General features: G+C 42.9%; 1 protein-coding gene across 1 annotated transcript; it reads right to left on the bottom strand.

The window, feature by feature from the left end:
* Window positions 1-1,313: 1,313 nt before the first annotated feature.
* On the bottom strand, window positions 1,314-15,282 carry LRRC31 (leucine rich repeat containing 31; the record flags this gene model as incomplete). Its single annotated transcript, XM_084292375.1, has 10 exons — window positions 1,314-1,633; window positions 2,830-2,997; window positions 3,959-4,126; window positions 4,666-4,833; window positions 5,590-5,757; window positions 6,633-6,800; window positions 9,296-9,463; window positions 9,869-10,018; window positions 11,261-11,518; window positions 15,192-15,282. The coding sequence occupies 10 exons, from the start codon at window positions 15,280-15,282 to the stop codon at window positions 1,314-1,316; spliced, it is 1,827 nt and encodes a 608-aa protein (XP_084148501.1).
* Window positions 15,283-16,152: the final 870 nt, after the last annotated feature.

Raw genomic sequence — 16,152 nt, 5'->3', positions numbered from 1 at the left:
TAATCCCACTGCAGACTTTGAGCTCATGCGTGAGTTAACAGGCTCCATGACACAAGTCAGTATGCCAGAATTTGGTTCTGTGTAAGCAAATCCAATAAATGCCAAATAAGAAATTATCAAATGTAAAAAGAGAAGCCACTTGTATGGATCCAAGCTGGTGATTTTTCCAACAGGTTTGGGTGTAAAGGAGGATGCTCTGCTCCTACTTAGAAGCTGCCCTGTGGCTTTTAATAATAGCCTTTGCTTCCCTGGCTTGGTTTCCTCCATGTTTAGGGTAAGAGAAAGAACACATTTTATGTCACAATGTGTTTCAAAGGCTAATGGATTAATCCTGAATGCAGAGAGCATGAAGGCACTCCAAGAACTCCTACTGGCTTTGATAAATGTGGGATCAGAATCCTCAATCTCGAGGTCTGATTTTGTGCTGCATGTCATAAAATGTTCAGTGCGGGGAGCTCAACCCAGTTAAAGATGGAACACCTCAGGATGTGAAGGAGCATCTGAAGTATCCTGAAATTTCTTCATAGCCTAACCCAGAATGCTTACGAATTACTCTGTATTCCAAATCCTTACTAAAACAGCAGAACATATCTGATCTAACCTTCTGCAGCATTTTCTTTGCCCAAGGCTTGCAAAGACACCAATCAACTGTTTCTTACCTTGATTTCATGCTGATTCTGTATGCAGAACTCATCTACACTATCAGATGGTATCAAGGGCCAGAGCAGAGGCAGAACAGCTCCTTCTGCATTCTTATTACTGGACTGATATATAATCCTGAGCTGTGAGATTTGGAAAGCATCCCAACAATTATGTAGCTCTAAAGCGTTCCCAAAGGGGCAGACGTTTTGGGGAAGAAGAAACCAAATTTTAAAACACAGAGGTTTCAAGTATCTTTACATTAGAGGCATTTTCATTATAGGCATGAGGCCATAATCACACTGCCCATCCGTCTGCATCAGTGCATACCCCAGCCACTTCCTTCCACTGGCAAGCCTGCAGTGTGTCTATCTGAAATCCTCATTGCTCTTTTGCCATCAGTCGTTGTAGTATTCACAAGAAGATTAGGCATATATAGTAGTGTCACCATAGCAGCATAAGCATGGCTCAGAGAATCTGAAAGAATATGTTAATAAATGGAAGGATCTGTGTCTGCAGAAGGTTAAATAACTGTTTTATATAATTTTGGAACTATTTCAAGAGCTCTCATGAGAAGAGATTACTCAAAACTGGGCAGTTTTCTAAGTCAAAGACACACAATACTTGGTTCATATGCTGCTTGTGAGAGGCTTTCCAGAAACCTCCAACCTCCATCAGCAGTCAAAACGAATGTTTCTCTTGTTGTCTTGATTAAAGCTTTCCAGTTGTTGCCGCTGTGACTCTGAAAGGACCCATCTTTGCATCCCCAGCTCTGCCAATGCAGGCAGCTTTGTCAGTGCTGCTAGCAGCTCACTGAACCACGTCCCACAGTCACGGCAGGACGAGGGGCGAAGGCTGACATCCAGCTCTGAGAGTTCTTTGAATGCTGCTAAGCCGCGACAGAAAACCATCCACCCTTCGTCAGAGATGCTGTTATTATAACTCAGATCAAATTTCCGTAGTCTGGCTAGATGGCCATCCTGCGTCAGCAGCGCTGCAAGAAATGACACACACAAACACAATCAATACATCCCAGCAATTGCTTTAAAAGCTTATAAGTAAGAAGAGGAGTATTTTAATACCACATTATTTAGAGCCTTTCTGCAGTCGAACAGCAAGGATCAACTCCTCGGCAACATACAATGTGCCAATCACTTGCTGTTGTTCTCAGAAAGACTGTTTTATCACAGCTGAAGGTGTGTACAATATTAAAAACACAGACAATTCAAAGGGAACAAAAGTGTCAGGTTAAAATTGTATGGCTACCTGAACACCTTTGAGTCAGTTGGAGGTTATATGAAGTGCTAATTAAAATAGGTAGGCAGGCTCTACAGGGAGATTTAGAAAGAGAAAAGCAAAACTCTGTAAGGATGCACGATTACAACATCCACCTCTCACTACAGGAGGGTAATGGACCTAATATACCCTAAAGGGAGCTGGGATCATTAATGTATAATTAGCAAAAGAGCCACCCGTCAAGGCTGATGTTTGTAAAGTCAAAATGTTCAGGCTTTATTCCACCAGCCTTCAGTTTACAGGGCCTTAACACTTATTGCGCAGCTATTGCCAATTTCAGACATTCAGAACCCATGAGCCCACAGAATCACAGGGATGGCTTTAAAATATATAGGTTTCTTTAAAAGGATCCTGAAATTTATTCCTTCATTGGGTTCCCATTTTCCAGAGTTTCTTAGCAGCTGCTGAGAAGTAGGTTAAATATTTCTATTTTAATTCTCCCACAACAGTTTGACTCTAGAAACATACCTAATGGACTGAGAGCTGGTAGTGCCTGCTTTACTAGCTGTCAGCATGTACATTTCTCATAAATTACTAACCCAAAAAGAGCAATTGAGCAAAATAAAACTCCTCAGTGGCAGCTTTAAACATCTGATATAAAAAACAGACTCAAACCCTACATTTTTTCCAAGTGCTGCAGTTTTGTATTAATACATAAAACTGTGAGGGTGATTCCTTGTATTTTTATCATTTTCAGGTTTTGCATTGTGCATGTAACAGGGCACACAGCTTTCAGCAAAATGAAAACCCTTTCCGGGAAAAATACTGCTGTATTTTCCATCTTTTCGTTTGATTTATGCAAAAACGTGCTCAGCACATGGAACAAGTCCCTTCTGAATTGTGGTCTACATGCACTGGCTCCTTGACTGCTAGTAAATACCATGTCATACGTACTTAGAAGTGCCAAATCTTCCGCCACCAAGTTACAGCTGCTCAGTCTTAACACTTGAATCTCTCTTGCAAGCTTTAGTGCTCCCAAAAGCAGCTTTAGGTTGCCACCAACGCACTTATTCCAAGAAAGGTCTAATATCTCCAGTTCAGGAAGGTGAAGGGCAGCCTCAGCTGAAAAGATTAAGACCAGCAACTTCTGCTTACTAAGAGAAAACAACGTGGCCTCAACAGACACCTCACCGGCAGTTCACCTGCAAATAAGCTCCTAACAGGCTGCCTACTTGTGCTTAGAATGATTTATTTTGTCTTAATAAAAGTCAGACCAACCCCCTCGCCCCTCAAAAAAAAATCCCCCAAACATACCTCCTATGCTCATTAAACCATGTAACCAGGGTCTTTAAGGACTCCGAAGAGTTTTATTGCCTTTCTCTTTACATTTACAATCTCGTCCCACTGAAGTCTATTTAGTAGAACTGCTCATTTTTACAACATTTTAAATCCATTTAAAAACAGCAATTTTTTTTACTGTAATTCACCTTGGAAGGCAAAATGCACTGTATCTTTTGACAGCACTGATTTCCATGATGTCATTCTTACATAATTGTAATGATATAAATATTGTGCTCTTCCTGTGGGGACCTCACAACAGTTCAGCTTGATGCTGCTTTTACTGAAGGAAGTTGAGTTTTACGATGGGTTTCAATGTCACCAATAAACAGCACAAAATATACCAGAACTGTACAATGCACAGTAACTAACAGATCCCTCTGTTATAAATGTAATAATTGCAGTCTTACAACCAAACTGTAATGCCGGCATAATATAAAACCTTGTTCTGCCTCCTCCTCTTCCGATGTTAGGCAGTATATGAAAGCTCACTATCAGACAAAGGACTCAAAGGACTTCATCCAGGCAGGTGTAACAGGGGAAGACATACAATGATCTTCCCTTGCAACCAAGTCCCACAAAGCACTGGTCTCATCACAAGGCAACCAGAGCAGAGACAATTACTTTTCTACTCAGGACATATAGTATAACGTAACCATTATCTCTGGAGTTCAGCCAACAGAATTAAGATCTTTATCCCACAACAAGACACTGAGGATAGACACACTTTAAAAAACATTCTTACCTAGTGATGAAAAGGACTCTTCACCTAAACCACAATTGCTGATGGCCACAGATTTCAAATTTGGTAAAAATCTGAGTCTGCCAAGAAGAGGAGCAGATGAGACACCTACATTTTTATTCGAGGATAAATTCAGCTCTTGAAGACTGGAGAGTAAAGGTATCACCTGGGCTTTGAAAACATGAAATATTTGTTAGACAGAAACTGATCTAGGACAAATATGTAGTTATAAATTTGACTGACATCATTACTTTTCTTTATAAATCAATCCAAAAGCGAAGGCCAAGTTTTGACACTCAAAGGTATGATGAGTAATGTTTTACGCCATGAACAGCCTTGACATTTTCAGTAGGAATGTTTAAGAAATTAGGTATTACACAGTGTATGGAAGGTTGTCAGGACACAGCTTCCTGTTGAAATTTCCCTGGTTGAAATTCCTAGATGGAAAAGTAGGGAATTTAACATTAAATGAGATGGGGGTTATTTCCAAAATATATCGTCACTGCTAACTGAAACTATATTAATGTGATTATTCTCTATTGGTTTTAGTGAGTGTACAATAACTTAAAAATAAAGCACTTCCAGAACTGCCTAACAAAAACTGTACTGAGATCTGTTAGACTAGGTTGGGCAGAATCTCTTATGCCTTTGAGATATTTTCAGAAGTCACAACCATACATTTGTAAAGAATTTCCTTAAAATGTCCTTACACAAAACAGTCACATCTTCTTCTGTTACACAGCACTGGTGGAGATCAAGGACTTCAAGATTTTTCAAGTTGGCCAAATGAGCTGCTGCGTCTTTGAAGCTACCACCAATCTCTTTGTTACATGATATGTCTAATTTTCTTAGCTCTGCAAGGTGCTGTAAGGCAGCATCTGAAATGGAAAAGGCAGCGTGCTGGTCACTGGCTGCTGCAATAGCACAGGTCACAGCTTTAGCATTTATTTACTTTAATGTCAAAGTTTGCACAAGCTATTGAAGTCAAAGCTCTTACACTAAGCTTCAATGTATAAACACAGCAGACACACAGTAACACCGCAAAGCTTCCCCATCCATGCAACTCCATCCTTCTCTAAAAGAGCAGGTGAAGGTGAGGTAATTCATCCCCCAGATCCATCCAGTCAACATGTTGCTGAAATGATGACTGGAAGTGCAAATTGGTGCCAGTTGTTTTGTCTTATGGACAAGACTTCCACTAGGGAGAGCCACAGATAATACGCCCATTTCATACGGCTTCACTGGACACTCATTAAGTGAAAATGGTAAATTTGGATTCCCCTCTGAGAGCAGGATTAGGTCTTTAAAAGTTAGCTAGCCAGTCTGTGCCCTTGCCTATGTTCTGTCTGGAGATAGAGGACGCACGTCCAGAGGGCCATTAATCCACCCTAAGATGTGTCTCAGATAAATGGCATGGAAGGTGACTCTCCCCACTGACTTTTGCAATGTTCAGCTCAGGGAAGATAAATGCTAACTCCTGCTGAAAGTCTTTTATCAATCCTCAAACAGCAAATAACCATTGCCCATTAATACTGCCAAACCTTCGGCAAAACCCCACCTCGTTGCCTTTCTTAAATGGGTTTCAGATGTACAGTTTATTCAGAATGAAAGTCTTTCTGAATGTAAAGTCTAACCTAAGCCCTGGAGGCTGTCGTGCTTTAATCCACACATGTGCAAGTTTAACTCTTTGAGGCCTGGCACATTTTTCAGATCCTGAGCAATGACCTTCATGCTGCAGCCAATGTGTTTGTTGATAGAGAGATCTAATACTTCAAGGTTTGGGATCACAGTTAGCATTTCAGCTGGAAAACAAAAACAAAAACAGAATTGGTAATTTTCTGGAATATACAAATGAACACTAGAAAAAAATAACACCCTGACAAACAGGAAGAGGCAGGCTGGGTTTGCCTGTATGTGTGGTTTAGACTTATTCAGTTTCTGTTCTACCAAAAAATACATCAAAACAGGAATTGGATAGGAATCAAGAAAATCTCTGAAAAATCTATATGAAAAAATCATGAAAAAATACAAGATGGTAAGAAAAAATACAGGGGAATAAAAGACAAGAATACAAAGGGAATGAAAAATTTATAATGAAAAGATATAGAATTACATGCTTCATATGAGACATTTCCTGCACTGGAGATCAGAACAAAGCACAGGGAATTCTTTTTAGGGAGAAAAGCTTTTAAAATACAGAATCAGATCAAAAGACCACACAGGATTAAGCTATGGTAAAAGGAAAGAGGGGAGGAATGGCAACTGAATGCCAGCTCAGCCTAAACTCCTACCCCTCAGTTCTTCCTTTCCATCCCACGGCTAACTACATATTCAGCTGTTTAAACTTCAAGTAATCAGTGTTGGAAGTGCTGGTGTACAAGACTTGCTCAGGGTCTCAAAGGATGCAGCAATCGTGGACCACTGGGCCAGCCAGACTCTGGTTTAGACCCAGTTATTCTTCCGCTCAATTCTCCCTCATGTGATTAGGAAGAAAAACACTCCTCTTTGGAAGGAAGTGCATTAAATATCAATACTGTGTGGTAAATAGTGGTATAACGTGAAGCATGAAATAAATAGCTCTCAACTAATACTGACCTGAATACAGCCATCATCGAAGTCAAATGAGTTACGTTTTTGTGAAGCCAGTTGTTCAGTCTAGCTATATGGATACACTTACCAAGGGATTCTCCATCCTTTGCTGTCAGGTTACAATCTGTCATTTTCAGAAGTTTTATCTTGCATCCTTTTGGGAGTTTTTTTGTCAGGAGTGATAGTTTTCCACCTATATTACTGTTCCATGATAAATCCAGTTCTTCAAGTTGAGGAACAATTTCAAATGCCTCTCCTGTAACAGAAATCCAAGATGATTCATTCTAAAGATCAATTTCAATGCAAGGAAAAAATACAGGTTTTGAATACATAAAAGGGAAAAGTTAGCCATTTAATTCTCAAGTTATTATATTTTATATGGTTTGATAGGAAAATTGGTGTATGCCATGCTACTGCAACAACATTGTATAAATTCTCACCTTGCCCAAGGAGCAGCATAGACCACAAGTTACTGTCACAGCACATGCAGACCTGATATTTATCCAGGCTCCCAAATACTCATCAGACTGTTTGCCTATCATTGCAGAGCTGTGCCACAACCCAGAAAGTAGTCTACAGGGAAGCAACAAGCCTGAATTTACTGTCCTGTATAGTTTTTCCTTATTTTATTTGGCAAACTTCCAGCATCCTCTGTACTGCATCCACAGGTCGTTTTGGATGGGATGAAAGAAGTCGTCTCATAGCTATTTCTGAAATTTAAAAGGTTTGGTTCTGGCAGGAATTTCCAACTCACTTCATAAGGAATCAAGATAAGCATTTAAGCATTGTTTTGACCCAAACTAACTTTCCCAGGATTTCAAGACAGACAGCACCAATTTTGACTCTATTCAGAAAAATTACCCTTTTCCAGACTTGGCACCAGTCAGCTGGAACTGTGTAAGTGCTTCTTTGCAACACTAATATCCACTACAAAATCCAACTTCCTAAATTGCTTTGCAGCAGGGAGAGGCAGATGTACATTCTCCTAACCCCATTTAAATAAATCAGACCATATGCAAATGCAATTTCAAAGTGTCACATATAAATCATTGATCTAAAGTCTCGTCATTAACCTAAAAACTGAGAATTGAGTTTTAATAATAAGAATTTTTCTTGTCTGTGTGTTTTCATAACTAATTCCTCACAAAAGATTTTTGATACAAAAATAATGATTTCTGTTGTTATAAGTGAACATCCAGGATTGAGAGAAAAATACATCTTAATTTTTTTTTTTCTTTCATTTATTTTAAGTGGTTTCCTCAATCTTGAATATTGAGCAATGCTCTACAGCTGAGAAATGGCTTTCTCACTGCAGCACAGCCTGTTTCTGTTTGATGTGGGAAGTAGCATTCCAGACACATTTTCCACCCAGAAGATAAATAATGGACTATAACTTCAGGAATGGCTTCCTACCACCTCTTACAGTCACAGCTCAGAGCAATCAGATAGGAGAGGTTGATATTATGGTTATATCTGAGGCATTTATTTCCAAGCAGAATACACAGATTCCACAGATGGCTGTATTTCCACAGATGGATGGACAAGGTCAAACAGGCAGTACTGGCCTAAACATGTGTGTTATTTTTAAAATCGCAGGCAGATCAATGCAAACAGACTGTTGTCATTCCACATCTCAAGGGAATCAAATTTTGACTGCAAATTCAAATCCTATGATCAGTTTTGTGTCTGTCTCAGCAGAGACCGAGCCAAGGGGGAAGGAAACAGCATGGAAGAACAAGGCAGAATAAATTAGTTGAAAATATAACCAATAAAACTCAAAGAGAAGAGAAAGTATGAGAAAGGGGGCTGAAAAAGAAATAAATGTTTGAAAAAATCCAATAGAAAATGAAACACAGCTTTTGCCCTCATCAGAAACAGACCAATTATTTTCACCAGCTTTTGCAAAGATGGATTTTTCCTCCCCAACAGATAGCATGACCCACTTTTGAGCTATTACCATATATGTTGTTTTATTTCTGAATATTTCCTGAAAAAAAAAATGGATTTGAATGACGGAAAAAAACCAGCCTTCAAACTCAGACCAGTTTTCAGAACTTGCAAAATAAACAGCAGGTTTCTAGAATAACTTAGTTGGTTGAGTTTGCCCTTCTTTCAGATAAGTATCACAGACCCACCCCAGCAGTAAACGCCAGGCCCAGAGGTAAGTGACTCAGCATCAGGATCTGAGTGCATAACACCGCTGTTAAAACCCTTACATCTCCTGCTTTGCAAAAGTAGGGCTGCAGGCACTCCAAGCAAAGAAGAAAGCAGAAGAATAAGTTTCTCCCAGACTCACAAAAACAAGTCATAAAGCTCCGAGGCAGCACTTCTCGTTTTAAGCCTCCTCCAAAAGACCATCAAATATTTTGTGATGAGCGCTGCATCTGTCCTGCAGCACGAAGTCCTAAGCTGACCCTATTATGACTGACAGCTTGTTTCAGTTCTTCTGTCTACCATTAGATATCAAAAGTAGCCAAAAAAATACTAATCCAGATGGAAAACATGCTTTTCTCCAAATGGGACTGAATTCTGTTCCCTTCTTAATGATACAGCTTCACAATCTGAGCAATGAACTTGGCAGAGCCACTCCAATGTATGAGGTCGTACATAAACCCAACTTCTTTCTAACCTTCCACAGCAGGAGTTTATTTTGTCCAGTGTGGAAGCAGCAGAGGCAGGGCATGGTAAGAGACGAGGTGGATTACATTACACCCAAGCTGTCTGGAAGTAAATGCAAATTCCATCCTGTACCTAAGGAGGTGACATCCTCAGCCGTCAGCCTGCAGTTGTTAAGTCGAAGGACTCGTAACAGGTTCACGTGATGGAGCTGCACAGTGAGGGCTTTCAGAGCCCCTCCAACGCAACCATTCCAGGACAGGCTGATCTCCTCCAGCTCTGGGAGAAATGGCAGTAAAGAAGCTGAAGGAAAAAAAAAAAAAAAAAAAGACAAGAAAAAATGCATTCTGTTTGCATGTTATCTGCAAACCCTGCATGTGAATACATCTTAATACAGAGATGCTTTCTAAAACCAGTACAGCACTATAAAATCATGACATTCTGTATTTTCTTATCAGTAGTTTGAGCATAAGGACATTCTCCAGCTTCACAGACTTGCGTGGTTTTAATATTTATATATATTACATAATTAATATAACTCATTAATTAACATTTCTCAGAAGGTTGGAACCACCAGATGGAATGTTAAATAAAGCCAAGCCTGATATAAAAGAAAGGGAAAGAAAAAGAGGAGAGCGAACAACTGAACAGGCAAATAAGAATTAAAGAAATATATGAAGTGCCTAGTTGAGTAAAATGTGTATTTACCCAGCTCTGTTACATCTGCTGCACTTAATGCACAATTGTTGAGATCCAGGTTCTTGCTGTCGGGTTTCTTTCCCAGTTTCTGCATGAACTGGTTAAATCTCTGCTCACCAGATGGTGACTCCGCTTCAGAAACGGGATGTGAAGGTCCATCTGAGTAACAAAGAAATAGGGTCCTGGTTAACCCTGCAACTAACCCAGCATGTAAAACCTGTCTGTGGCTGCCAGGTGAAGACTTTACAAAATGAACTGAACCTGCCAGTAAAATGGGTTCTATTTTTGGTCAATATGGACCAACGACCTGAGTGATAAGATCACTGTAGATCAGATCAGTACAAAGCTCATGGTGCACAATGAGAAAAGAGTCTTCCTCGCTCATCTCCATGCTACCTATGCCAGTGGGTGTTTGGCTAGTTCAAGCACATTAAATTCTTGCAAAACTCAAGGCTGCAGCTATTCCGGATGCACGTCATACAACCACCTCTGCATGCCATATTGCTGGAGTACAGTCTGCACTTGGACAGTGAGAACCAAGTGGCCCTGCAGTTGCGTAGTGATCTTCTGCCTTGGAACAGCTTGTGTTCATTTTCATACATTGTCTGCTTAAGGCAGTTCCTGCTTTCCTTACATTCTTCCCCCGCACAGTTTGTACAGAAAGGAAAATTGCATTTACATTCTTTACTAAATCCTTTAAAAAACTGGCAATTTCATCTCATGTCCGTAGCTGGAAAAGAAACAAACAATCAAACAGCCCCAAACTACACAAAACAGTAACCCTACTCACAATAGCTGCCCTCTCCCTTGTTTTCCCCAACCTACCTACAACTCTCAGGACCAAGGATGAGATTTTAAATCTCACCTTCCAGCACCTTTTTAAAAAAAACTTCGTTTTCTCTGGTGTGGATGCAAAGAGAACTCTTGTGTGCACAAAATGAGACTCATAACAAACCTCAGTTGCCTTCCCCTCCCCCTCACGAGTGCCATGGGTAGGAGACATCTGCTCTTGTTGTCTTCAGATTGCTTTAGCAGCAGGGTGGACAGAGACCAATCTTAAATACAACAAGCCAAGCTACTGCTCAAAGCTTGGCTTTGAAACCAAATAAGCTCTGCAGCTAATGAGCTGACTCCAGCACTGACCTCTCACATTGGAAATCAAGAGGGAGGTCACCCCAAAGCTTTATCCCTCCTCAGCAACACGGGTCCCACTACTTGCTTGGGACCTATTAAGTTAGACGGCGCATCCTTCATAATGTTTCAATCAGAAGCAAATTCTGGCTAAAGAATAAATTACAGGCAGCAAATACAACATCTGGGCTAGCAAGAAAAGCACATGATTCTCTATGAAATTAAAATGTACACACATGCACGTGGATTTCTTTACTGTACCAACATTACCATCTAAAGAGAGATCTTGCTTCTCACTCTGATCTTCAGCACTGGAGTTGTTTTTTTCTGTTTCTTCGGTTTCCCCTCCGTCCTTGCCTTCAGATTTCCCAAAGTCAAAGCCACTGAAGAATTTTTTGATGGCTGAAGGCTGCTCTTTCCTTTTCCCAGAAGAGGATCTCTTCCCTTGGAACTGTTTTATAACAAAGTCAAACGGGGAGCTCTTTGGGATGGCCTCTTCATTCTTGGTCTGGGAGCCCTGAGTGTCTCCTTTGGGGGGATCAGCAGAGAAGGAATTAGCTTTATTAACATTCACTCTTCCTTACCCTCTTTCATAGCAGCAGGTGCACTGAGAATTTCCTACCATCCCCTCCACACCAATATCACTATCACTGTTTAGTGGACCAGTCTCTGAACTCGTTTCCCCTCCTTCCAAAGGAAGGTGAGAGGAGGAGGTGTGCAGCAGGGAGCACAAGGACATCTTTGCCCAAACAATGTCATGCTCTCCCAGCTAGGGGTGGAACAAGCAAATGAAACCCCATTAACCTTAGGTCAAAGCTGCAGTGATAGTGCAGAAAACAACCAGATATTGCAGCTCTGAGTGCTGGGAATGTGCCAATGCTGGAAAAAAAACAAGACCCCCCTCCAGACAACTTGTTTGAAAAAGTTCAGTGCTATAATGACCTCAATTTTAGTGACTAATTGACATGTAAATTAAATTTTATAATAATTTTTATATATTATTTCCTTATTTCTATTTATGCTATACAAACCATATCATCATCTGCTGACTCTGAGCTGCTTTGTTTTTCTCTAAATGTTAATATAACACTCTTTCTCCAGGCCTAATTCTAGCACTTACCTGCACACACATGCTTTTAACCGGGCAGTGACTCATGCAAACCAAGCAGGCAATCATTGATTTTGCTGCGTGAAGCCTGGGTGGAAGGGGGACGTACTGAGTCCTGCTGTGTGCCAGGCACTGCAGGGGAAGGACGAGGGTCAGGGCTCGTGGGCAGATTCCTGTGCTCACAGCCCCTGGTGCAGACCTGCACACTGAGCTCCTCGCACCATCCGCTGCCATCCCCAGAGCACACGAACTCAATCACTTTAATAACTGTTAAATACAACGTCGCTGGCAGCAGCAGCATACCCATACGTGTTTTTTCTCACGCTGGAAGTTATCTGCTTTGATACAAGTGTTCAAGGGCAGAGCACTTACAAAAACCTGATGCACTGTGTTAAGCTTACTCTTCATAGCCTACCGCAGCTGTATTTCTCAAATAAAGCACAGACGTTGTTCAAAGCAAAGCACAGAGATGTACAGGCACAATTCCTGGGCTGCAAAGCAGTGCCGGTTTTCATGCCCACTGCTTTTTGTGCAGTATTATTCTAAACAGACACAAACACATACCTGTTTTTTCCATTGGTACGCTTGAGGATTTGTTTCACATTTGCAGCACTCTCAGGGCTTGCAGAAGAGAGCCACGACATGCAAGCCAGACCTCGCTCCTCTCCCTAACAGGACTTTCCACATACTTTTCTTTCAAGAGTTTCTGTCTTCACCAGCCCGGCAGCAGCAGTTCTGCACGACAGCTCTGCGGGCTCCTTCCTGCTGCCTCTGTTCTCCTCCACGGTCTCCTGAAGAAATCAGACGGCCTCTTCTTGCTGGGGAGAGAGCTGAGAAGCCACCTGAATGCCCAGACCATGTCCCAGCTTGGGCCAGCGACGGGTGAGAAGCCAGGAAGCGGCAGCACAGCCCTCGATGCTGCACCCTAACCACTGCCTGGCCTGACAGCTGCTGCTGGCGGGGGCCGAGCCACCTCACAGATCAGGTTGCAGGGCACCTGAAGAAAAGCTCTTTGTTTTCCCACCCCTTTTGTCCATACCTCTCAGAAGGGCTGCTGGAGGCTGAGCAAAGCCCTGCGTGCCGTGCCACCGGGCATTACACAGCCCTGTAGGAGAAAGGCACCCGCACAGCTCGCTCCTGGCACCGCAGGGCAGCGAGACAGGAGGGGAGAGGTCCTGCTGTGCCGTCCCGTGCAGGCTGCTTGTAGGCAGCAGCATGACACAGCTTTATGGGGCAATCATGTAACACGTCATATATATATACCGCCCTATACCTATACTATCTGCCCTAGAATCTGAGTTCTCTGACAGTAAGCGTTACATTTTCTAGCTTAAACGTGCTTGTGGTCACTTCTCCTGAGCCTGTTTGGCTTCAGTGATTTTTTCTAACCTATGGTGTCTTCACTTACACAGCCTAAGCCACCCAAATACTTCTCGTCTCCCCTTATGGGGCAGAATCTCCATTTCCTGCTCTCCCGGGTCTGCACCTGTTCCAACACCACTCACACTTCCTTAAAAGCTTTGGGCCTTCCTCTGCTATGTACACACCAGAGACATATGCAAAGTGGAGTGCTTTGGTGGGGAGTGATAACGCTGGGCAATAAACCCAATGGTTCAGGGAAAGCAGCCGAGCAGACAGCAGCCTGGGGACAGCTTGACTCAGTGTGTCAACGCAGGAATGATTCAGACCCGGCTGAACGAGGCATGGCTGCTGCCAGGAGCCAACAGGATAAGATTTAAAGAGAGAAACTTAAAGTGCACAGCAGGAAAATCTTCCTGCCCATGAGACATACTACATGGGGAAATGATTACGGTAGGAAAAGATGCACAGAACAGTGTGGTGGGCAGCCTTTCCCTGCAGGAACAGGGGGCACACTTCTACTCCCAACCAGGAAGGATCTCCAAGTCGGTTGTAGTGTTGGCTGTCCCCTTTCCATTTTCCATGCTGTGCTTGACAAAGGAATGGCCAGGGATGAGACGGATGCAAGGCAACCCCTGTCTGTGCCTGTGGTGCTCGATGCCCACTGCAGCTCGGCAGGAAGGTGGCAGGGGAATATCTGCTAAGCTCCGCTCCCTGGGACCAGGGAAGTCCTTAAGTGTGTTAAATCCTCTGCAACAGGCAGGGTGTGCCCAGAACATGCAACGTACCGTGATGGCAGCCCCAGCCTGGCCCCCGCTAGCTGGCAGACCAAGCCCAGGCTGTGCCACATCGGGTGTTGTCTCCTCCACGGCGTGCTGCTGAGGAGCTGTCCTGCTCCTGCGCCACGGAGCCATGCATCTACTGCCTGCCCTCCGTCACGGGCAGGCTCAGCTTTTGCAGTTTAAAAATAATAAACGCCTTCCCCTTTGTATCCAGCGATACGGTGAGTGACCATCTGCCAAGTGCTCAGTGTCACATGTGTTTATATCTGTACCTCCCTCTGGGTGGACCTGGGGCAGAGATAGGGACAGAACCGATTTTGGAACAAAGCAGTTAAAGTTGCATCCCACACAGCATCCACTGGTGAGAGATTAATGTGGATTTTTGTACTTTGCCTCATTGTGACTCCTTAATCCGGCATATATTCCAAAGAAATAATGCCATTAGAGGATTAGTGCCACAAGTTCATTTGAAAAAAAGGATTTGCAAACACTGAAATCCTATATTCTATGTACTTAATCACTGAGTATCATTTTGGGGATTTCCTCTCCCTTCAGTTGTGTGTCTTTCAATGAAGCTCAAGCAAGGTAGCAACTCTGTTTTCAGTGGCCCTTTTTATCCATTAAAGAAAATGAACCCCCCAAGCACCTGGCTACAATAACACAGAATGCTTCTTGTAGTACAGTCACTGCGGTTATACCGGGGAGGCATTTGGCTCAATATTTACACAGAATGTAATGTCTTTGGGTATTTATCTGCTAGGGATTGTTAATGTTGAGTCCTGCAGCATGCAGTAACACAGTGCCCCTTGTTTACTTCCCGCTAAGGCAGCTCCTTTCCCAGTTTTGCTCCCTCCCAGCGCAGCCAGCACTCTCTGTAGGAGGGGACTGAGTCACTACGATGCTATTTCTTCCTCCCTTCCCCTAGCACGCACCTCTGCTGCTCTCTTCCCACCTTCTGCACGAATGTCACTGCCTGCAGCGGCTTCCATGCTGGGCTCCTGCTTGGCTCGATCCGCTGTGGGCTGCCTTGGTGAAGCAGGCATCGCATGGGCCAAGAAATTGGATGGAAAAATGCTTCCTGGCATTGCTGACTGCCAGTGCCAGGTTAGCTGGTGCTGGGCCTGCTCCAGTACCTGGCTCACCTTTCCCAGCCTGTCAGACCACGCCGTACTCCCCACAGCTCCCTCTCCTGCTCTGTCTCTTCCCTTTCTCCATCCTCCACCTTTTCTCAGTTCCGACCCCTTATAACTCGTCTCCATAGCTGTGAAGCTTTCAGCTGGTGCTGTCGGTATGTCACCAGCCCCACGGTATCTGTGTCACCCACTAACTGGATGCAGACTGCCTACACCCGGGCGATTCTGTGTCTCACACCATCAGAAACATTGTGTAACGCTGACAGTTCCCCGGAGAAAACCCATTCCAGACTGCCCCGCACTGAGATTGGTGTGCGTGCCTGAGGATTAAATTTGGTCCAAAGTAGCCGAATATTCTCAGAGTTTCTCACAAAATAAATATTTGACCTTCCAATGTATCAGCCCACAGTTGGTTCTGAGGCAGCTGTTTAAAATAGATTTCACTGGGTTATGAAAACCAAAGCCAATCGCCTCATTCAGTATTTATGTATAGACATAGGCTGATCACAGGAGATGTTGGAAAAGGCACTGAGAATATGCTAAACCAGAGAAAACAATGGGTTCAGAAATGCATATTCCTCTAATAACCTTAAAACAATCCCCCTAAACTCAGTGAAGCTTTTCGTGGGTGGAAAGGCTGAGGGAGATTTTGAGTTTTCATTGTACTTTTACGCTTTAAAACATAACAAAAAGTAAAGTTATGGAGCTACGATGCTGACATGCAAAGGTGGACTCTGCCCGAGCTAAAGGGGCTGCACACTCGGCAGGATCATCTTGCAA

Source organism: Netta rufina, assembly GCF_964035555.1.
Source record: "Netta rufina genome assembly, chromosome: 9".
NCBI lineage: Eukaryota > Metazoa > Chordata > Aves > Anseriformes > Anatidae > Netta > Netta rufina.
The sequence above is the reverse complement of the archived record's forward strand: the minus strand, read 5'-3'. Positions and strand labels throughout refer to the sequence as shown.